Source organism: Anarrhichthys ocellatus, unplaced genomic scaffold, assembly GCF_004355925.1.
Source record: "Anarrhichthys ocellatus isolate YVR2014 unplaced genomic scaffold, GSC_Weel_1.0 scaffold21, whole genome shotgun sequence".
Taxonomy (NCBI): domain Eukaryota; kingdom Metazoa; phylum Chordata; class Actinopteri; order Perciformes; family Anarhichadidae; genus Anarrhichthys; species Anarrhichthys ocellatus.
This window is the reverse complement of record NW_022280051.1, coordinates 5,196,776-5,219,181: the sequence shown is the minus strand read 5'-3', so window position 1 is coordinate 5,219,181 and position 22,406 is coordinate 5,196,776. Positions and strand designations below refer to the sequence as shown.

Below are 22,406 nucleotides of genomic sequence, written 5' to 3'. Positions count from 1 at the left end.
TGTGTGTATATATATATGTATATGTGTGTATATATATATGTATATGTGTGTATATATATATGTATGTGTGTATATATATATATATGTGTGTATATGTGTGTGTGTGTGTGTATATATATATATATATATGTGTGTGTGTGTGTCTATGTGTGTTAGGGCTGCACTGAATCTACGGAGTAAAACAAGAATATTTCCATCGGGGGTGCAATTAATCATCACTTTCATAGTTAATACATCTGTTGATTATATTTTTAAGAAATATAATAAAATGGTTTAGTGTATGAAATGTCAGAAAATAGAGAAAACGGTTCCCAGAGCCCAAAGTGATGCCTTTAAATGGCTTTACTTTTGAAATAAACAGTCGAAAAACTTAAATTTACAATGATATAAAACAGACAGTTGTTGTTTTGCCGTGTTTTCTTGATAAATAACTTTATTGTCCGATTGTTTGAAAGTTAATTTCAGCTTGATGTAACTATAAACATGAGGCATCTTGGGTGTTAATACATCACTCAGTCCTCAAAGCGTTGAAACATCAGATGCAGATTTTATCTGATGCTGTCATGCAGTGTGGAGAAAAAATTAAGAAACAGTCTCTTTAGAGGACTTTTAAGGGCAAAACCAGCATGCTGTGAGGTACTCCTCGCACTATTTGATACCAGCAGTTGAGTGCACTTTCCATCAGGGCCGCAATTAATTATCATTTTCATGATTAATTAATCTGCGGAAGATATTTATGATGAATAGATTGAAGCGTTTAGTGTATAAAATGTCAGAAAATAGTAAAAAAACGTTCCCAGAGCCCAAAGTAATGTCTTTAAATCACTTCACTTCTGTAATAAACAGTCCAAAACCCCCAAAATATAGAATTTACATGAATACCTCAGTTGTCAGATTGTTTAAACATTAATTTCAGCTTCATGTAACGACAGAAACAAGACGTCTTGGGTTTTAATATGTCCCTCTATCCTCAAATAGCTGTGTTGAAGGTCTGAAACAAGCCGATTTAGAATTTATCTTCGGGATGCTGTCATGCAGCGTGGAGGAGAAAACAAAACAGCCTCTTAAGGGGAATTTTAAGGGCAAAAACCAGCTGCTGTGAAGTACCCCTCGCACCATTTGATACCAGCGTCGGTGTGCACTTTAATGCGTTTTAATGAGCGTAGAGGACTGCAAGCGATGTGTCAATGCTGCTGAAGATTGTAGTGCTCTTGGGCAAGAAACACTGATAGTCTGTGAGGGGGGGGGGGGGAGGAGAGGAGAGAAAAGGGCAGTGAACGGAGTCATGTGAGCCAAATTAGCCCAGCTTGTTGTTTACGCAATGTATGTTTGCTTCAGCCACTGTGGGACGTCAGGGGTGTGTGTGTGTGAATGGGGTGGGGGGGGGGGGGGGGGGGGGGGGGGGGGACTGTCACTGCCTTCGTAGCCTCACAGTTCTGTAAATACACTCGGCTCAAACAGCAGCTTGAGCATCGTCTGTGTTTTCATCTCCTCTGGATTTAGAGTTTCTCATCAGAGGATTCTTGGACATTTTCTCTCTCCTCCATCTCAGGATGTGTTTCTCGTCTGATCCCACATTGAGGACATTTTTCTGCTCTTTTTTCGGGAGTGGTTTTGGGAGAGTTGTCAGAGGAATGGCCGTGTGACGGCAGCGAGTCACGGCGTTAATTGCCGGGTTGATGGAAGTGGGTGGAAGTCCACGAGTGAGTCATCGGTGTTTCACCACATGACCTCCTGCAGGACAACCACCAGGCAAGTGGGTCTGTTGTTGTGTGAAGATGATCATTTTTCACATATTTCTGTGCAGATTATTGAGAAATAAGTCGGCTCTGGGTGATATGTTTGTGATTAAACGTGGGCCCTTTTTTCATCTTTAAGCCTTGAAATTACAAGATATATTCTCTGTAATTTACCTTTTGATGGATTATAGGATTACGATACAACCCCAAGACAAATAGTTTCCAAAGCGTCTTATTTTTAAAACTTTAATGACGTCGTATACACACAGCGGTTAAGACCTATAACATAATACTGTGTTTCAACTTGAACTGAAATGATTGGTCGGCTAATCATTTCGTTGACTGGCAGAAAAGTCAGCGGGAACTATTTTGATAATCGATTTTTATGCAAAACTTCTCGTTTTCTGTTTTGTATCATTTTGAACTGAACGTCTTTGGGTTTTGGATCGTTGATCGGACAAAACAAGCTCTAGATGAGTGTTTCCAAACCTGGGGGTCGGGGCCCCTCAAATGGGTCGTAAGATACATCTGTGGGGTCGCGAGCTGTTGAATAAATCAGGAAAGAAGAAAAACATTGAGAGATACGCTGAATGAGTATATATTACTAGAGAGGGGAATGGCGAATCGCTGTGTTGTCTCTGTGAATATCGAGTCCTCTTATCGGTGCTTTCCATCAGTTTTGCATGAACAGTGACGCTGCGCCATACGCACGTTGTATCATGTTCTGTTTTTAGAGAGAAAACAACGTGGAAGCATTTCACAAGAGCAGACGACAGCGGATTACAGTTGTAATATTTGCAAAAATGAAAATTCATCCTAAGATATAAATACTATCAATATGCTGAAGCATTTGTAAACACATCATGCCCTCAGAGTGCAGGAATGTTGCGTTTTTGAGACTCTACGAGCGAATAATAATAATGGAATCAATAACATCTTATTATTCCCGTCTTTATATCCCAGATTACACAGCAAAGAAACACAAACACAAATTCAATGAATGAGGCGAAGGTTTGAACCGTCGTCCTGTAACTTTATAGGTAACGAGACGTCTCATTTGGCTCAGCGGGTTATTGATTAATTGATTGATTGATCAGATCGTATGTTTGCTTCACGGTGATTCATCAAAGTCGGAGAGTGTTGGTGAGCCGAAGAGGACGCCACTTCATTTATTTTTTTTCACACCAAAAATGTAGAGAACTGGAAAAGAATCGTACGGAAGTCAAAAGTTATCTTTACACTGCAGACAAAAAAAGAAAACATCACAAGAGTTCATATTTATAAACTATCTTTGTTTTTTTTAAGACCCGTTTTGAAGAAGAAACATTTGCTAATTGATGCATTAATTAGCAGAACTAATGACCTCATTAGTGAAACTGATTGTGCTTAATACATCACGGTGGTTATGGCCTAACATTAGGAAGCCTCTCTTGTATATAAATACACATATTTACTGTATGTTTCCTCTTTCACCTTCCATACTGAGCTACTTCTGTTTCATTCTCTCGCTCCTGAATAAATATCTCCAAGTCGCACTAATTTGCCGGCCTGTTGTCTCGCTCGTGTCGTTCCGGTTCTTCTGCTTTGTTTGACTCTGATTGGTTATCTGATGCAGTTGTTGTTGTTTTTTGCTGTGGTATGCAAATCCAGGCGGGCTGGCAGCCAATATGCATAACCTGATATTACAGAAGACTGAAGAGAGGCAGAGGTCGGTCTGCAATTAGACACAATAGCAGGCTTTCCACTTGGCTTTAATTCTGCTTTAACATTAGTTTGAGTGTGGAGAAGTGCCAGATCTTTGTTCTCGTTTCTTTTCTTACGCTTTGCTTTGGCTGCTAAGTGTTTCTGCTCTGGACTTCCCCAGAGATCAGCTGTCTTTTCCTCGGATCTCGCACGTTGGTTAAGTTAATATCTCTTGAGGTTCTTCGGTTCATGCTAACGATCCACTTCTGTTTATTCTAAGGGAGCTGGAAATGCAAAGTGTCTTTATTTTTCTAAGGAAACTCTTACAAAATATCGTGGGTGTTTATTTTAGCAAATGTCAAAGCGTTTATCAACTTCCTTTGGTTTTACTCTCTGTTGTGAGACTGTAAGGGGAGTTTCTCCTCAAAATGTCATGGATTGTTTTGTGAACAATAGACACTATTTGATAAATCAGCAGCACATTAATTAACTGCATTCATCCACAGCTGCGAGGGAAAGTGAGAGATGCAGTGAGGGAACAACCGACACGCCTCGGCTCAAAGGTTAACAGGAAGCGGAGGTGCAGGATGCAGTCTCTCGGCAAGGAGCAGCCGTTGGCCCTGGCTGCAGTGATGTCACACTATCCGACCAATGGGAAAGAAGAGGAGGTGACCACAGGTGAGGAAGCCCTGGAGCTGTGTCGCTACCCTGAATGTGGCCGGGTCGGTTCCGCCCTCATCAGATCAACAGATAATGGAGGAATTCTGGAAACATTCTTTATTTACCGATAAATTCACCGTCATTCTGTTCGGTCTCTTGTGGATTTATACTTTCTAAGTTTGCAGTAAGGCTTTTATTATTAAACTATCAGGAGTTATTGTTGTACACTAATAGGAAGTACTAAAAACAATAGGATATAAATATCCATTAATTCATGTACATACATAATTGCAGGCTTCATCATCCCGACTGGTTGTTCTTCATATTTTCATACTTTAACCAGTATGACGGGTATTCAATCGCGTTCGCTGTGGTAGGGGTGTCGACATATGTGACGGTAACTGGGATATTTAAAATTTTGATATGTTAATAATACACATGTGATAATATGGTGGGAGTAATCCAGCACTTCTTAAATCCTTTTATATGTACAGTTATGGTTACAGACCCTCTCTACCTCCCTTCAGTCGTATTTTAACGGTTATTTATATATATATTAAAAAAGCGACAAAACACACAATAAACACGGTTGAAGAAGAACTTGACAGATGGATTTTCTATTTTTTTTTCCAAATTTTACATAGATATTGAGATAATATCGCTGTCGTGAATACCTTGTATAGTGACAGCCTTAAAAAAGACCTTTGACAGTCTTTGTGCTTCCTGCAGAAACCCTGAATCTGCACATCATGAAGATAAACTTGCTTTTGATGCTGAAGAAAAAACCTGAATTTGTTGATTATGAAGCAAGATGATTGTAAAGTAATGTTTTTAATAAATCCAGCAGTAAGGGTGTGTTTTTTGATTTGTTAACAAGTGTGTGTTCACTCCCCCGTCATTAGCCAGAGCAGGTTCAGTCCCACTCTCCTCACACTGAGGAGTCTCCAGAGACACACACACAGAAACATGACACATTATACCTCAGGTGTATCAGTGTCCCTGAAGTGAAGTGAAGGATTCTCACCTTCAGGAGAAACATCACTGGTCTACAGTACAAACACGTTCTCTGATCGTTCCCTCCACATTTACATCGCCACCCACATGCTCTCCCATAAACCACATGCCTCAGGACAAGAGAGCTAAAAGAGTGTTTCTATTGACTGACTGCTCGTTCATTCCGATGCAGATTCCATGAAGGAGGAGGAGGAGGCGGAGTTTAACTGGGAGGAGTACATGGAGGAGACGGGAGCCAACGCCGTCCCTCACACCACCTTCAAACACGTGAGTGATCTCCACCTCGGCATTTGAATCCCATCCCTCAGTGATCCTTTAAACACAGCCTCGCAGATAAGTGCCATATGCAGAAATCCTTTAACGACATATTTGGGAGAGCCGGGCCTCGGCGTCACCTCCACCAATCGAGCGCTCTCATTGGCTCTGTTCCCTCACATGACGCACAAGTTGTTGGACGACCTGTGCCGGTTTTTTTTTAAAAACACAATTGAGGGTAATTACTGAGGCACAAAAAAAAGTAAGCAGCTTGGTGTGTGTGCTTTCGAGGAAGGTCACAAAACTAATAGTGACAAATGTAAAAAGGCAAATATTTGATATTTCCTTGCTCGTCTATGAGGCTGCACAATCAATAACTGCTTCTGAAGTCAATGCAAGTTCAGGTTATTAATTGTCATTTGCACAACAATTACAGAGAAGCAGTGAAAATCCTCTCAGATCTCTCAACAGTGCTCAAGAAAAATGTATTAAAAAAAAATACTAAAAATCCAAGACCTAAAATTAAGTGTTTTACAAAATAAAACATTTCCATATTACCCGATGAAATCAAATTATAACCGTATGATTTCCTCAATAGACGTCAAAAGTGCCAAAAATAATTTTTAAATGAGCCGTTTTAATGCTGGATTACACCAAAGTCTGTGGTACGAAGGGCTAAATGACTGTGAGTGTCAGTAAGTCTCTGTTCTACAGGAGGACGGATCTTTATCTCAGATATCTGAGACAGGAAACAAATTCTAGAGAAAACGGACTCATCAGACTCTAAAGAAATGAGAGTGGAAGACTCTTATGAAGAGTAAGCATGCTGCCATCAGCAACTGGGCGACCTGTTGAAGATGTCAAACTCACCTGTTTAATCTCTGCCTGCTGCTGTAAAGCTGTGAGAACCAAACTAAATCTCTGCATTTACACGTTTTATGTTCGTGGAAAGGTTCCTCTCAGTCTCTGATTGAGCTGATAGCTGCTGTGTGTTAACGAGACATGTGGGCGCAGAGTCACTCAAGTAAAGACTCAGATCATCTGTTTTTCCACTAATAGCTGTTGTTCTTTATGTGAAGTTCAGCAGAAATGACAGTGAATTTACTTTCCGACTGAATATTCATTCATTCATGATGGCCAGATTTGAATTGGACTCTTTTTTTTTTTTTACACTAAACATGCATAAATGAGGCTGTCAGACTCTGTGGAATTAGATTACTTTTCACTTTGAAGCTACACGAGAGGAAAACTGGACTCTGGACATTGACTTTTGAGAAATTTGACTTTTTTTTGTAGAAAAGCCGGTTTAGACTCAGCAAACTAAGATATCCAATAAAGAATAGATTTGGTGGCTAAAGTCTAAAGGTTTGGTAACGGCACCAGTACTGAGAGACACTTTGAGCTGCAGTGTCTTGAGTTGTATCTCTGCCAACTGGAGTGGTTGCTTATTATTCACCCGTAAACCACACTAACCAACAGGAAAGCTGCTAGTTTTAAGGTTTATAATAAACTGCTGCAGGGCCTTTTTTTAACAACATATCTGTTTAGGTATGTTAGTGTTTTTACACTGATCAAACATCAGGAATGTCAAATATTTGAAAGGAATGTAAAGAATCCCTAATTAATGGGTTTGCAGAAGACCGGGAACCAGTGATGGAATGTAACTCAAGTACTGTACAGAGTTCCAACTTTTAAGGTACTTGTACTTTACTTGAGTGTTTCCATCTTTCCATAATATTTGTCTGACAGCTTTAGTTGCCTTTCAGATGACAGTCTTTAAACCACGTATCTCCAGATACGTGGTTTAAAGACTGTCAGACGTCAGACGTGTTGATGTTGAATGTTTGTGATAAACTGAAGGATGTTGAAACAAATATTCTTCTACTTCTTCAGCTAAAATAAACTCTTTTAAAAAGCCTCGAGGATCAACTGGAAAATACATCGACACAAAGCTGAAAACGAGACCATCAGAGAGAAGATGGTCTGTTTAGTTATTCTTAATGCTCGTCATCGGGGCCACCGGGTCGGATTCTGGTGAAATCGGATGAACTCACGCAGGTTCACCAGAAACTCCTTCAGCTCAGACTCCAGACTGAACGGAGCAGATCGTCAGACCTTGCTGCGGTAAAATGAGAGTTTTTTTAAAGCGTCTCTGGTGCTCAGAAACACTACCACGTTAGTCCACAGGGGCCGCCAAAATCAACACAAATTGAAAGTTCCTTGTAGTAAATTTAGCTGATAATACTTTTACTTAAATAAGGTTTTGAATGCCTTTACTTGTAGGGGAGTATCCTCAGTGTGGTATTAGTACTTTTAACCTTAGACAAGGTTGTCAATACTTTCACGACTGGTGGGAATATTAAGTGTTTGTTTTTGGCCTTTTAGCATATAGTTAGAACATTTTCAGACATTTCAGCGTACACGTTTTGCTCACAAGCGGCCTGTTCCCAAACAACTACAAGGCTTTGCCTCCGTTAACGTGTTACATCACAGCAGAGGGCCAGATGGGCGACTGCAGTTGATCCTGGATGCGAAGTCTTTATCCGTCTCGACTGACTCTGTGTTTTACCGAGCGGAGCAGCTGTCCGCCCCGGTGAGACGTGTCTGCTGGTGAATCAAGACTTAAAGGAGCGTGTCGGCGTTTCAGATACTTACATCACTCGGAGCGATGAATGGTAATAAGGGCGAGATTAAGAATACGTGGGGTTTTTGTTTTTTTTTTACGAGCGAGCAGCCGATGTCGGACAAACTGTCTGTGTGGTGATTTTGAGCGGGAGAGGTCTCCTGGGAAGCTAAATTGCCTCGTTGTTAAGTGGATTGAGTCACTGGGAAACGGACCATGAATTCCCCAGAAAAAAATGTGATTCACTAAAGTGCAGCCCTCATTTCTCCCTCTCTCTCTCTCCCTCTCTGTGCCTGGACAAATTGAAACAGTGAATTCTCTTGGGCCTGTATATATATACACACACACACACACACAGTCACAGTGTTTATGGCCTCTTACATAAGCCAGTCAGAGTGATACAGCACGTTTGCATTGTTGTAGCAGGAAGTCACAGGGCCATTTGTATTGTGTTTATTTCTAAGATGTTGCTTCTTTTTTTTTTTTTTTTTTGTTCCATTCACTCGCGAGCGTTTGTGTTGAATGTTAACATCCTGTTGGGCTTCTCGAGAATTGTAAAGCAGCCTGTGGCTATGGTGGAAAACGCATTATGTTGTGGTGCATTCACGGACGTACAGATTTATCACTTTCTCATGAACGAGGACGGGGCTGAAGTGGAGTTTGATTATACCTGTTAATGAAATCTCTTCACTTTTTATCGAAAAATCCTGCTCATCAGTCACTCATCTGCTGCTAAATCTGGGGAATGTTCTGTTCTATTTATGACTATACTATTTGTTATGATTAGGGCTGCAACCACCAATTATATTCATCAATTAATCTCTTGATTGTTTTTTTTTTTCAATTAATTTGTTGAAGGAATACACAAAGACTCCTGTGTTACCTTGAATTCTTGAGTGAACAAAGTTTATGCAGATTTTTTTTAAATAGTGAGGTTTTAGCGGACATGTGTTTGGAAAGTAGTGAGCATACGACTGGATAAATGAGACTTGGATGACATTGGACGAGTTGTGTGAGAGTTCGTAAACTGACGTAGAGACTTTGTATAGTCTCTGGTAGCGGTAGTGACCTGTCAATCACTGTGTAGCCCCACCCTAAAGCATCCCCTGCTTTATGGTCTGTTTGACTCTAAATGGACCATAATGTACTAAATGAACATCATGCTGTATTGAAGAAGACTTGAAACTAGAGATTGAGACCATAAACTCATGTTTACAATGTTTACTGAGGTAATAAATCAAGAGAGAAGTAGAGTCATTTTCTCATAGACTTCTATACAACCAGAGGAGTCGCCCCCTGGTGGACACTAGAGAGAATGCAGCTTTAACACATGAAGCATTGACTTCACTTTTTAAGAGATTTCTTAATCATTCTACTTTAGTGATATTAAATGGCTACTCCAGCTATTTATTATGCATTTTCATTTAGTTGATGGATCACAAGATACAGATACAAATAAAAAGAAGCGGCTGAGAGATCCTGGATCCTACAATTCCCAAAATGCAACTCAATGGCGTCTTTGTGTCAGACGGTCGGTCGGAGCCTCAATGCCCTCATCTTGTAAAACAAGCTTTCATTTGTTGTTTTGAAAATCTCAACGTCGGGACAAGTTGACCCTGTTGACATCATCCGTACTATTTACAAAGCTCCTTTCAGAGACGCAGAAGACATAAAACAACAGTTGTCACAGGTTGTCTTTATGTTTTCACATAAACTGACCTTTTACGGGGGAGATAAGCGGAGTTCCCTTTTAGACTGAAGGTCTGTTTCCTATCATGTAAATATATATTCTGAGAGCACCAAGAGTCACGTCCAAAATATTGTCACATTAGAATAATGTCAGTGTTAAATCAATAATGTCACCCAGACTCTCCTTTTTAGTTTCTTAAGGACCCTGAAAACGTCTTTTTACTTTGGCAGAGAGTTGTGTGTTCATGCGGAACGCCATCGCTCAAAGTCTGAATCGGTTTGGTTATTTTGCAGGAGAGATTTTTTGTATTCTGGTTCACCTTTGACCTGCCATATGTACTCTAGTTGTGTGTCTTTCTTAGCATTGTAACTGACATCTGCTGAGTAAAAAGTTGTTATAACTTGTAGGAAAAACTACCAAACTGAGAGCCAGGTTGTGTTTCTTCTCAGGTGGAGATCAGCCTGCAGAGCAGCTTCCAGCCGGGCATGAAGCTGGAAGTGGCCAATAAGGGCAGCCCGGACTCGTACTGGGTCGCCACCATCATCACCACGTGCGGCCAGCTGCTGCTGCTGCGCTTCAGCGGCTACGGCGACGACCGCAAGGCCGACTTCTGGTGTGACGTCATGACGGCCGAGCTGCACCCGGTGGGCTGGTGCACCCAGAACAACAAGACCCTCATGCCCCCCGAAGGTAGGAAGAAACACTGTGACGCTCACGCATTCACCCGGACCCGGACAGGGTTTACTTTCCTATCATTGGTGTCTGTTGACATTGGGTTCAGAGATTTATTCAATTTTATTGAAGGGTTATTACTTTTAGATTTGGAGGGAATTTAATACAAATACCGGTATCGGAAATGCCTTTAATTAAGCCTAAAAATCTGCATCGGGTAACGGCAAGTATGTGAGTCTGTGCACCGATCAGATATAATTTAATTTATCAGCTACGCTACACAGGAACAATAACTTTCTGTCTGATCGGTACTGAGCATGTGCAACTCTCAACACAGATAAGAAAGGAGCTAGATTGCTAACTCGTTAGCTACTTCCATCATTGATTTCCGGACGCAAATCATGTTTTTAATTAGTGAAAGGTATTTTAGTTTCTTCATTTTTTCATTAAAGAGGGAGTTTTTTTTTGGAGGGGGGGCAAAGGATAGTTTGAGGAAAATATGGGATTTGGGGCTATATAAATAAAACTGAGGTTATTATTTTCGGAGGGGACATTTTATGTCTGCTCCGTAAGCTTCAGGGCACCCGGTTCAAAACATAAACATAAAAAGTCTTTAAAAAGAGTCTTTTATCCACAAGCCACATTTGTGGCTTGTGATGCACTTTGTCCGTGTTTCATGGTTGTTTTTTCTAACGCGTTTCCGTCCTGAATGTAAGAAAATCTTTGACATCAAAGGGTCAGCTAACGGTTGATTCTCTACATTAAATCTGTCAGCTTGACCTTAATGCTCACATGAACTGAGTGGAAAGACAAGTTTCCTTTTAAAGTGCTTTGATCGTCACGACGGCTCAACTGCCGTTTAAGACGACGAGTCGCCATCTTGATTCTCGTAGAGCGTCTTTCACACCTGAACTCCTTTTCCAAAACAAAGCGTCCTCCTTAACGTCTCCAGCAGCCCTTCTTGCTACTGCCCCTCTCACATTATCCGACACATTTCCACCTGCAGATAGATGACTCACCCTCCCCAGCCTCGTTCAGACCATTTATTTATTTTTTCCTCGACACTTTTCCCCGCTGACGGATGGTCGCGCGCCTCCGTTGTTGTGGAGACGACCTGGATATGTTTCCACCTGACTCGGGTGTCCTCGTCCTCACACCGGCAATTCTCGGCAGCAGGAGGTTCATAAAAATGACACTTCTCAGAGGATCATCTACCAAGCAGGGAAACAGCCGCGCTGCTTTAGCTCGCATTCAAACCTCCAAAGACGATGCGACTGAAGCGAGGCATCATTATTTTTATGATCGAGCAATCTGTCGATTACTTTCTCGATTAATATTCCATAAAAGTAAAAAAGTAAAAGAAATTGAAGACATTCGTCTTACTTGCAAAATTGAAGACCATGAAATGTTCTCATTAAAGGAGCCAGTGGATTTTAACGCCCGATTATCAAACAAGTCTAGACAGAAGAACAGCATATTTCAAATCACATATAGGTGCTAAATTTGTTATTAGCACTGTTAGCTGCTCGCCGCCTGCTCAGCTGCCTCCATGTTGAGAGCCGTGTGGAGTCAATCCCTCAATCACAGACATGCTTTTAATTTGAAATTCAGCCCCTTTTACAAGAAGCTGGAACCAATTAATTTCATGCATTTTCCTTTAGAAAATGACTGCAATTATTAAACTTATGTCAAAATAGTTGCCAATACATTTTCTGTGGATCCACTAATGGTTTAAGAATCGCATATTTAAAATCAAATCGGCCGAAAGAGTTCAGATTGTTAGGCTGTCCAACAGGACGGGTGTTTTAAATAGGTTTACATGAAGCAGAGATGACTAATGTTGCTTTACTTTGCGTCTCTGTTTTAAAAAAACTAAAACTCTTCATTGAGAATATTTTGTAGGCGTACAAAACACGTGTCAGAAATGTACTCTTGTGCATGTTTGAATAAAATCGATCGTATGTTTTACTCAAGTATATTTTTCAGTGTTACGTCAGCTTGAAGCTCATCAAGAAGCTGATGTAATTTTACGGTGGTAATTGAGTGGCCGCTGAGCTCAGCTACTATTAACCGTCTCTTCCTGTGTTTCTCAGAAAGCTCACATTTCCCCTTTTTTCTTTTAATAATAACGGACAGCTGACATCCGCATGTTTAATGATGCAAACTGAAGCATAAATCATGTAATGAATGCAGTTCTATATTCCCACTATGGAGGCTTCTGCAAAATACTGTCAAGTTGTGAATATGACAAAAACAAACATTAATTTCAAGGCTTTGCATCATGTGCACATTTCAATATGAGAGAAAAGAGTCTGTATTCCACCTGTGACACGGTTACCTGTTTTTTTTTGTTTCCTTTTTTGTTTCTCAGATAACACTTACCTAAGAAAAGGTAAGCAGCTCTAACAGTGCCTCTGACTAACTCGCCTCGCCTCACTAGTGGCTAACATGACATCAACACTGTGTTAGGGCTGACAGAGCTGCATGTACAGTGTGTGCTTCCTCCTCTTCCTCTTTTCGCCTCTCTGCAGGAAGTGACCTCACAGCTCAGTTGCCTTGCCTCCTCTTGCATGTGACTCCTTTCTAGCCGAGTGTGTCTTAGCAGAGTGATAACACGCACACACACACACACACTGCTGTTTGTGCCAAGCTGGGCTTGTGTGATAACTAGTGCAAAAAAAAAAAGAAAGGCAGCAGCTCAGCCAGAAATGTGCTGCTTTGATAAAGAGGCCTCTTCTCATGCGCAACAAAGGAACTGTGTCCTGTAACATGTCGCTAGATGTTGAGTCAAGTTAAGAAAAGGTCACAAGTTAAAGAACCGCTGTGTGTAAAACGTGCCGTTGGCAGATAGAATCAATACGCGGCGTTGCATACAGACGTCTAACGGCTGATTTCATGTCCAGTCTGTAATTATACACAGTCTCTGAAAACAACAACATCATCAGTTATTAAGCGTGCTTTGCTGAGACAAGTTTAAAATACACGTAGTCTTTAAAGTTTGTTATCGTGTCTTGTGGTCCTTCCGTGTATGGATGTGTGTGTTGGTGCGGTTAGAGATGTGAGGATATAGGATCTTTTTACGGCTTGTGACATTAGTGAAAATCATATAAAATATATATATATAGTGTGTAAACTCACTGAGATCAATGTAGTGTCTTCTTTAAATGGGGCCTCTTGGATTTGATAGTGTGATTAAACAAAGCAGCAACAGGTGTCGGGTGTCTCCGGCTTGAAGCCTGTCGCTCATAGTGTGAACGCAGTATTAGACCGTAGACCGGTATTGACCATTAAAAAATGGATCAATTAGGAGAGAGTTTTTAAATAATCCTGAGCTTTAAGAGCAGATTTTAAACTGTGATTGTTCCACCCTGAGATCGAGCGTCTGATTGGCCGCTCTGCTAAAAGCAGCAGCAGCAGCACAGTGATTTTAATTCCCTCGTGAGGTTTGCTTCTTTCTTCTCGCAGCTTTTTTTAACAAACCTGCAGGCCTCCCTCCTTTTTTTAATATGCATCTTACACTGACTGTTCTTTCCTCAAAGTTTAATACAAGATGCAAAACCTGAACTCAAATAAGTGTTTCAACTGGACAAACCGCATCTAACAAACGCACCTTAATCCCTCGTCAAACTCGCTTACTCCCTCATAAAACACACACACACACACACACACACACACACACACACACACACTCCCTCTCAGCTCCTCCACTTTAAACGCTACTTTCCTGCTAACCGAAGCGTTCACCAAAGCGTTTTGTTGCTCATCAAATCAGCGCTGGTATTAATCAGCGTCTCTGTTTGCAGGAGCATCGCATGAGTCTGCAGCGCTGCGAGCGCTTCTGTTGCGTAATTTGCTCTTTTTTTCTTTTTTTTTTAGAAATTAAAAACTCATTTGAACGACAGTGGAACAGGCTGAACTTTGTTTATTTTATTTTTACACCTCATCTTTAATGACTTCATGGCCCTGCTGCCATGTTATTATATACGTGGGAACTCGTTAAACATGTACAGGCTTCAGATTAAAATAATGAACCTGTGTTTGTGGTTTTATCACAAAGATTATATTGATATTTATTTGAGGATTAAAGGCAGATCTTGTAAGATAAGTCTTTTTCTTTATGAGCTTCTGGCAGGAAAACCAAAAAGTAACCAGAGAGTAAAAACTCAATTCATCCCACTACCTTACACACAGGCTCGTCTCGTGTGCACGTGCACGTATGCGTGCGTCCGCATGAGGCGTTCATCCATTCATGTTGAGAGCTTTTTAAAGCGGCATCACAAGTTTGGTCATGTGATGCGGTAGCTGCTTGCGGAACAGATCCCGACAGAGATAGTTTGCATAATGAATTCACCACACTGCTTCCTGCCAGAGCCTGCTGGAGATGATGCTCTGAGATAGACCCTCTGCTAGTGTGTGTGTGTGTGTGTGTGTGTGTGTGTGTGTGTGTAGTGTGGTGTTTTAAGAGTAAGGCTGCCTTCAGGCTGACATGTGGTGAGAGAAATACAAAGGGTTTAGCTTTAGCTTGGGTGTGACCCTTATGAAACATTTTGTCCTTTGTCACTTGATGTTGAAGCTGAATTCAAGCTTCATGCTGTAGCTTTCTTTTATTGTGAAGGAATTGATTGAGTGTTCGACTTTATGGCTCCACCGCGACAAGATAAGGAGAGCGCTTTGCTTCGGTTGTGTACCGCGAAGCAATCCTGATTTAGGGCTTAAACTAACGATTGTTTCGTTATCGATTAAACCGATGATTCTTTTATTGATGTGGTCTATAAAATGTCAGAAAATGAAAGCTTCAAATTGTTTGTTCTGCCCACTAACAACCTAAATAATCAGATTGCCATCACATAAACTGGATTGAGGCCTGTCACAATAATCTGTTTTGTAGGACGACTTTTTTATGCCACTGATGTAATGATTGTATAACAGTATAATGATGCAAGAACAACCTTTCAGGGAGAGAATAACTTGGACATTGGAATCAGAATGTGAAAAATATCCTAAATAAACAAATCAATAAAACCACACAACCAAAACAAAAGATAAAATGGATTCTCCGGCTTTGTTAACAAAACTCTCACTTATATAAATATTAAATATTTGGCACAGGTGTGGAGAGAGTCGTTCATTCAACCGATACCCTGCCAATCGAGTTTCTCAACGGTTTGTGCACAGCAGCAGCACATTAGTGAGATGTAAGTATTTGATGTAGTATTACTACTTTTACTCAAAATGACTTGGAGGAGCTTTCAAGTAGGCGGCCCCTGTGGACAAAAGTGGTAGTGTCCCCCCCCGTCTCCCCCCGCTGGAGTCTGAGCTGGAGGAGTTTCTGGTGAACCTGCATGATTTCATGTTTTTGCACCAGAATTTGACCCGGTGGCTCCGATCCGATGGTCTGGATTACTTCTAAAGAGACGGTTTCAGAACCAGTTAAAAGTTCCTAACAGTAACTTTAAGTCAAAGATCTTTGTACTTCTTCCACCAGAGCAGGTTTTTCATAAATAGAGACACAATGATAATGCCTTCACACACACACACATCTTTGCAGTATGGGCTCTGTTCCTGTGGGCCTCTTTAGCACTCACCGCAAACACACATTACTTGAGTAATTCATATTTACACAAATTGCTCCAACATCCCCTGCCCTCTCGTGAAGAGGGCGGTAAAATACATTAACAACACGGCGTCTGAAACCGTCCAGGCGTTATTCGGCCACACACACACACACACACACAACTCTCTCAATAAACACACACATTGCACGCTGCGTGACATTTCATGAACGGGCCGCGTGCTGCAGAGATTAAGCTCGTGGCCTATTTGGAGAAAAAAAAGGCCGTCGGTTAAAATGGAAGGAGGTAATTGTTTGAATTGACTCGGCTTTCTACCCTTTGTGCGCTCATCTCCACGCCGGCGCTTAATGACTGGATAAGACGGAGAGGGAATCGGGCGTAATTTGCTCTCATTAACTCTGATTAGAATCTGTTGCACTGCTGTGATCGCTGCAACAAAAAAAAAAACAGACGATTTTTCTTCCTTAATTAAAACATTGATTATCTAAAGTAAAGCTTTTAAATAACCCCTGAGCACAGACGGGTTCACAGAGAGAAAGGAGCGGGAGCACAATATGCAAATATCAGGTTCCATGCATGTATTTTTGTTTATTTAATGCCAGACATTTGCATGAGGACTTCAGCCAGCTTTGGTGCAGCCTGGGAGGAGGAGGGGGAGAAACGTGGGGGGAGGTTAGCCCAGCGAGAGTGGAGCGGTATGAGGAGGGAAGGGGGGGGCAGGGATGTTTTCAGGAGCTCTTCCCTCAAGGTTAATTATGCACTTATTGTTATGTGAAAGTCAGGCTCTCACCTCTGCTGCCTTTGGGATGGAAATAAAGAAAAATAGATCATTATTTATATAAAAAAAAACTGAATAATGAAACTGCAAGCAGGGGGAGGGGAAAAAGGGGGAGGAGGGGGAGAAAGAGAGTGAGGGAAGTGGAAGTTTGCATGTTTTAGCTTCTGCTTCCACCGTTGGGCTGAGCTCTCTAAATGGCTTCATGAGTAATCTGCATAGGATCTGTAAAAATAGTTTATCTATTTCTGCACACCCGAGATCAACACTGTGCGTGTGTGTGCGTGTGTGTGTGTGTACTGTGTGCTCTTACAAAGTCCAGCAGCAGCAGCAGCAAGGAAAGAAAATAGTCTCACAGAAAAAACTACTATTATTAAACAGGCGTACGGAGAGCGACGAGGCCACAGAGACGCTCACGTTAACTTCACGGGAAAACAGATTTATTTACCCCCAAAAAAAATCCTCAGTTTTGATAAAAGGGAGGACCTCTGGAGTCCGGAGCCACGAGATGATTCATTGATTTGATCTCATTAGTCAATTATGTATTTTAAAATCTGGAGCAGCCTCTGTGGAGCGAACTGTGGGTTTTATTTCCTCAAATCTCTGATGTATTATAATAACTATAATAAGAAAGTTTCAATCGCTTCTTTAGAACCGCTGAAAAGGCTCGATCTTCTGAGGAAACATTTCTTTCTTAAACACTCGTCTTCTTTCACAGGACCGAGAAAACATAAAGGACAGTTACGCATCTTAAAAACTAAAACAGATATATGAAAAAAGAAGCTGCGTGTTTCTACTCATACAGGACTAGTTTGAAGATTTGTCCGAAATGTGCATATTTAATAAACATTAAGTTAATGATTAAAGTTGTAGGAACTTTAAAAATGAAATTATAATTTGCTCTATTTGTTTACTATTTATTTTATTCATTATTCTTGTTTTCTTATTATTTGTTATATGTTTGAAATAAATCGATCTCACCTAAATTCGGTCTTTCGCCCGGTGAGCTAAACTCTAGTTTATACTTTTCACCAAAGATTTGAAAATCCCCCCAAAACAGATCGTGCACGATAACCACCGTGTTCATTCTCAAAGACTGATTTGCTCTCTTGGCTCTTTACATTGGAAGAAGAACAACAAACAACCCAGAAGCTCTTGTGATCATCCGCATGTTTCAGTGTATCGACTCTGTTTCGCTTTTGCTTCATCTTGATGCTAATCGCTGCTGCAGGGAACGTCGGCTCACACAGCGCGTTGTAGTCATTCTGGAGCCGTGACTCATTTGGCAACGTTTCACTGACTCCCAACAAGTGTCTGACTTTGTGGAGGTTTTTTATTTTGTTTTTGTAATTTGTGTGTGTGTGTGTGTAAATGAGTAACAGGAAGAACATGCAGCGCTGTAAAGGCCACTCAGCATCTTCCTTGGAATGTCAGCTCTGTATTTTGGGGGAGGGGATAAACCGGAGGCTGACATCACGAACGCAGGAATTATATAACACTGTTGCACTCTGGGAAACGGGAATCAGACACAAAAAAACACATAACGGCCCCATGAAAACGTGCTGGAAGTTGACTTTCTTAGCTCTGGTCCACCTGGTGTGTGTTTGCATTTTATATTGGTAGTTTGCTGGAATTACACTCAACTTAAAGGGACAGTTCACCCCAAAAACTCTAAAACTGTTTCCTCTTACCTGTGGCGTTTTTCAGTCTAGATTGTTTTGGTGCGAGTTGCTGAGTTTTGGAGATATCGTCCGTAGAGATGTCTGTCTTTTATTGTAACTATGTTCTTTCATCAAGGTCTGCGGACACATAGGCCCCGTAAACACCGAGACGCGTTGCAACAAGGCCCGGCCGCTTCAAAAAGCTGATGAGCCGGGGGGGGGGGGGTTGCTCCATTGTTGAATGACGAGGAAGGGAAAAATGATATAGTCAGCGTATTTAAAAAACGCTTATAGCAATGTCCTTTTTTACCACATCAACCGGCATCAAAACAGGAAATCAGTCAGTTGCTTGATTTTAAAAAATTTAGAATATTTTAACTTTAATATGCGTCTAAAAACACTTTAAAAAGGCGACCCGCGGCTTTGTATTATTTAGTTTTTTTTATTTCCCCCAATTTAACGCTTGAGACTGAATGTTTCTTTCTTTTGTGTGTCTGACTTTAAGTTTGTCGCGGATTGATTCAAACCACAGAATACGTACCAACATTAGACAAAGAGTAGACCTCTTCTCAGGGCAAAAAACTTCTCTCTTTGTAATTGTTTTTGTCTGCCACCATGTGTGCATTGCTATAAGAAAGCAAGCTATTCTCACTCTGCTGTTGCGCCTGTTAAGGCCAGTTTATTAGGTACAAGTTGATTCAACTGTGTGATCATTTCTGGAGGATGTTTCAGTGAAGTGACTTCATTTCCCTTCATGTCTTCACCGAGCTACAAACTGACGAACCAGCCAGAAAGCGTAATACCGCATTGGGGATTTTTAGGGGAAAGCCCCGACATGAATACACGTTTAATACATTTTAAATTAGTCATCTATTGTCTATCTGGTAAACTTAGTATTTCCCTCAAAATTCATATTATTTTAGCAATATTAAAGATTTTAGTGCTTTCTTTCCTGTTTGTGCCCCAGATCTGTTTCTTTGTGTCTGAATCTGACGTTTACATTTCTGATTCTGGCTTCTTTCATACGTGGACTTAAACCTGACGCGTATCTAATCAGTGGCAGTGTGACCTCCTCTGTTCATTCTGAATTCATGCACCATTTTTTCGCTCTCAGACGAAGTTACAGGTCACCCGCTAACATTCGACACCTTAAACTCTGGATGAAACATCTCTGCACAGAGAATAGCCACCAATCAAAAGTTTTCACTTTGTTTTGCCGACTTACCTTTTTTATTGTATTCTCAAACTTGCATCTGTCAATCTTCACATTAACATGTAAATGTCACCGCTCAACACGACATTAATCAGTGTTTTTCATTGTGATGTGTTTACATCTGCAGAAACCTTCCAGATGCAAGTCTTAAAAAGAATATCTGATCTCAGCCATAAATCAGAGCGTTAATGTTTTGCAGCGTGAATAAAGCCGTCAAAGCTTTTCTAGGGAAGATAAATGAATACCTGTGGGGGGGTTCTCTCACTTCTTTTGCATAAAAATTAGACACTTATTGTTAAAATACTTCACATGTGCAGTTTTAATTAACACAATCGATATTTCCCTTTTAAAAAAGTAGAAATGCTGTGTGTTTGCAGGAACATGCATGCACTGACTCATGCATGCTGTTCTCTGGTGACTACACTTAACAGTTCAATGTAGTGGCTCACCATCAGTTATTCACCATGACACAACAGTTTGCTCTCTTTCCACTCACTCTGATTGTTTGTGTGTTTCTTTTTTGTCTCTTCGCAGCCATCAAGGAGAAATACAGCGACTGGACAGAGTTCCTGGTTCAGGACCTGACCGGCGCCCGGACGGCACCGGCCAACCTGCTGGAGGGGGTGAGTGGGTTCCCATTGAGAACATTACATGAGGGGGGGGGGGCTTTTTCGGAAGAATTTACACAACGTATATATTACATTTTTAGTTCCTTGAAATATGAAACACTTACTGGTTTTGATACAAATTTAAAAACAAACGTCCTGGATGTGATCTCTCGAAGAAGAGTAAGGACCCTGCTTTGTTTTGGGTCGTTTGTTGCATGATGGGTAATGACACGAGTTGACCCCTCAGAGTGAGATGAGAAGATTGATGCCGCTCTCATGTCTGGACAGTAAACATGTATCTGGAGCCAGAAGGCCGCTGCCGGCTGCAGCCTGATTTATGACAGATATGAGAGTGACATCAATCTTCTCATCTCACCCTCGGCATCAAAGCCCATAAGTGTATTTCTCAGAATGTCAAATGATTGTTTTGTTTTTTAACTGGAAGAAAAAACACAAAAAGGATACCACGCACACTTTAAAGAAAAGATCAGCCACGCAAAAAGAAAGCTCTTAGAAACGGAGCAAAGACGATCTTCTTTGAGTACTTCAATTTTAATGGTTTTTTGCATCTTCAATACATCAACTTCCTCTTGTATTACTTATTTCACAAGTGTAACCGTTTGACTCAACCACTAAACCACCGAGAGGACCTAAAACCCGTCTCTGTGCTTCTGTCTCAGCCTCTGAGAGGTAAAAACACCGTGGATCTGATCGTCGAGGGCTCGGTTCTGGAGCTCCGGGACGTCTCGGGCCCGTTCCTCTACTGGCCGGTCCGAGTCGTCCAGAACGTGGGAGGGAGGCTCCGTCTGCGCTACGCCGGCCTCTCTGACGACCACCAGGCTCAGGACACCTGGCTGTTCTACCTGGACGTCAGGCTCCGCCCCCTCGGCTGGGCTATGGAGAACCGTCTCACTTTAGAACCGCCCATAGGTGATAATCTGTCATTTTCCCGCCGAGGAACTTTGTTTTCAGTGTTAATAAGAAATGTAATGAGCCATTTTTCATTGTTTGGCTCTTTAAATGTTGTAAAGTTTAAATCAGGGCTCTTTTCACTGTCAACTAATCTGCTTTTTCTTTTCTTGATTAATTTCTTAATAGTTTTGATAAATTGTCAAAAACGATTTCCCAAAAATCAAGGAGGTGTCTTCAAATGGCGTGTTTTGTCACAGATAATGTAATTTATTCTGTCAAACAATGTTTCTTTGTAAGTTTAAAGATATTTAAGTGGGAATTTAAAGGGAAAATCAGGAGTTAAACGCAGTATAAAGTCATTAAACATCAACAGTTGTCGTTAAAATCCTTTTAATTAAATTAGTTTCGATCCGTAACAATTGATGACAGAAGCTGCTGTAAATTAAAAGGATCACTGACTTTATGTATTTTAGTTTGAACGTTTCACATCGTCTCTCGGCTCCTCAGGGTTCAGGTCTCTGAAGAGCGCCCCCGACTGGCAGGAGGCTCTGGAGGACGCTCGACTCGACGGACAGAAGAACCCGCTGCCGCTGGAGGTGTTCAAGGTGAGTCACACGCACACCTGCTCTTCACACACTGTGTGTGTGTGTGTGTGTGTGTGTGTGTGTTGGCTCAGAGCCAGACTGCAGGACTACCTGGTTGAGATGAGCTTTGTTTGACTGCTGCTGATTTATGATATGGAACTGGGATAATAAACGGTAACGCAATATTTCCTAATTATTTACTGGCAAGTTTACACAATTGTGTAATTTGGCACCAATTAGGTTTAAATAGATCTTTTTATCATTGTTTTTCCCTCCAAGTTAAATGGACATTTGTATTCATTTGTTATTGGGAAGTTTAATTGTTTAAATCGTTTACTTGCATGAAGATACATTTCCCGTTTATGCATGTTCAGCGAACTTAGAGAGAGTTAAAACAAGTATATTGTCTTTTTCCCATTATTACCACCAAATGACATTGTTAACTTCAGGAGAAATTATTAGGAAGTTTAAAATATGAGAAACATTTGTGACCAAAACACGGTTAAACTCATTCACACTCACAAATACGGAGTGAAACAGCAAAAATTTACAGCACAACCTGAAGCCTCTCAGATGAAAAGATACGATTTGACTGACTTCAAAGGCAGTGTTTGTTTTCATTTTAAGTAATGGTCTCCCCTAGTTTCCCTCCGGCATACAGGACGTGATGCGTTTACGTTTGCGTTTGGAATGAATAGAAGAAGAAGAAGAACCGGGTGGTTGACATGAGGAGTGACCATATGG

At 41.0% G+C, this 22,406-nt stretch overlaps 1 protein-coding gene across 5 annotated transcripts in view; it reads left to right on the top strand.

Moving 5' to 3' along the window:
* The window catches only part of sfmbt2 (Scm like with four mbt domains 2), a 42,534-nt gene that overhangs the window by 8,230 nt on the left and 11,898 nt on the right, over nucleotides 1-22,406 (top strand). For 3 of the 5 annotated variants that reach the window (XM_031858928.1, XM_031858925.1, XM_031858926.1), the window contains exons 2-8: nucleotides 3,929-4,100; nucleotides 5,269-5,363; nucleotides 10,114-10,354; nucleotides 12,708-12,728; nucleotides 20,093-20,181; nucleotides 20,847-21,096; nucleotides 21,586-21,683. In XM_031858928.1, coding sequence (XP_031714788.1) covers nucleotides 4,010-4,100; nucleotides 5,269-5,363; nucleotides 10,114-10,354; nucleotides 12,708-12,728; nucleotides 20,093-20,181; nucleotides 20,847-21,096; nucleotides 21,586-21,683 — 885 coding nt within the window. In that variant the 5' untranslated portion in view covers nucleotides 3,929-4,009. The remainder of the gene's footprint in view (nucleotides 1-3,928; nucleotides 4,101-5,268; nucleotides 5,364-10,113; nucleotides 10,355-12,707; nucleotides 12,729-20,092; nucleotides 20,182-20,846; nucleotides 21,097-21,585; nucleotides 21,684-22,406) is intronic. The other 2 variants (XM_031858929.1, XM_031858927.1) reach the window with 1 other exon arrangement.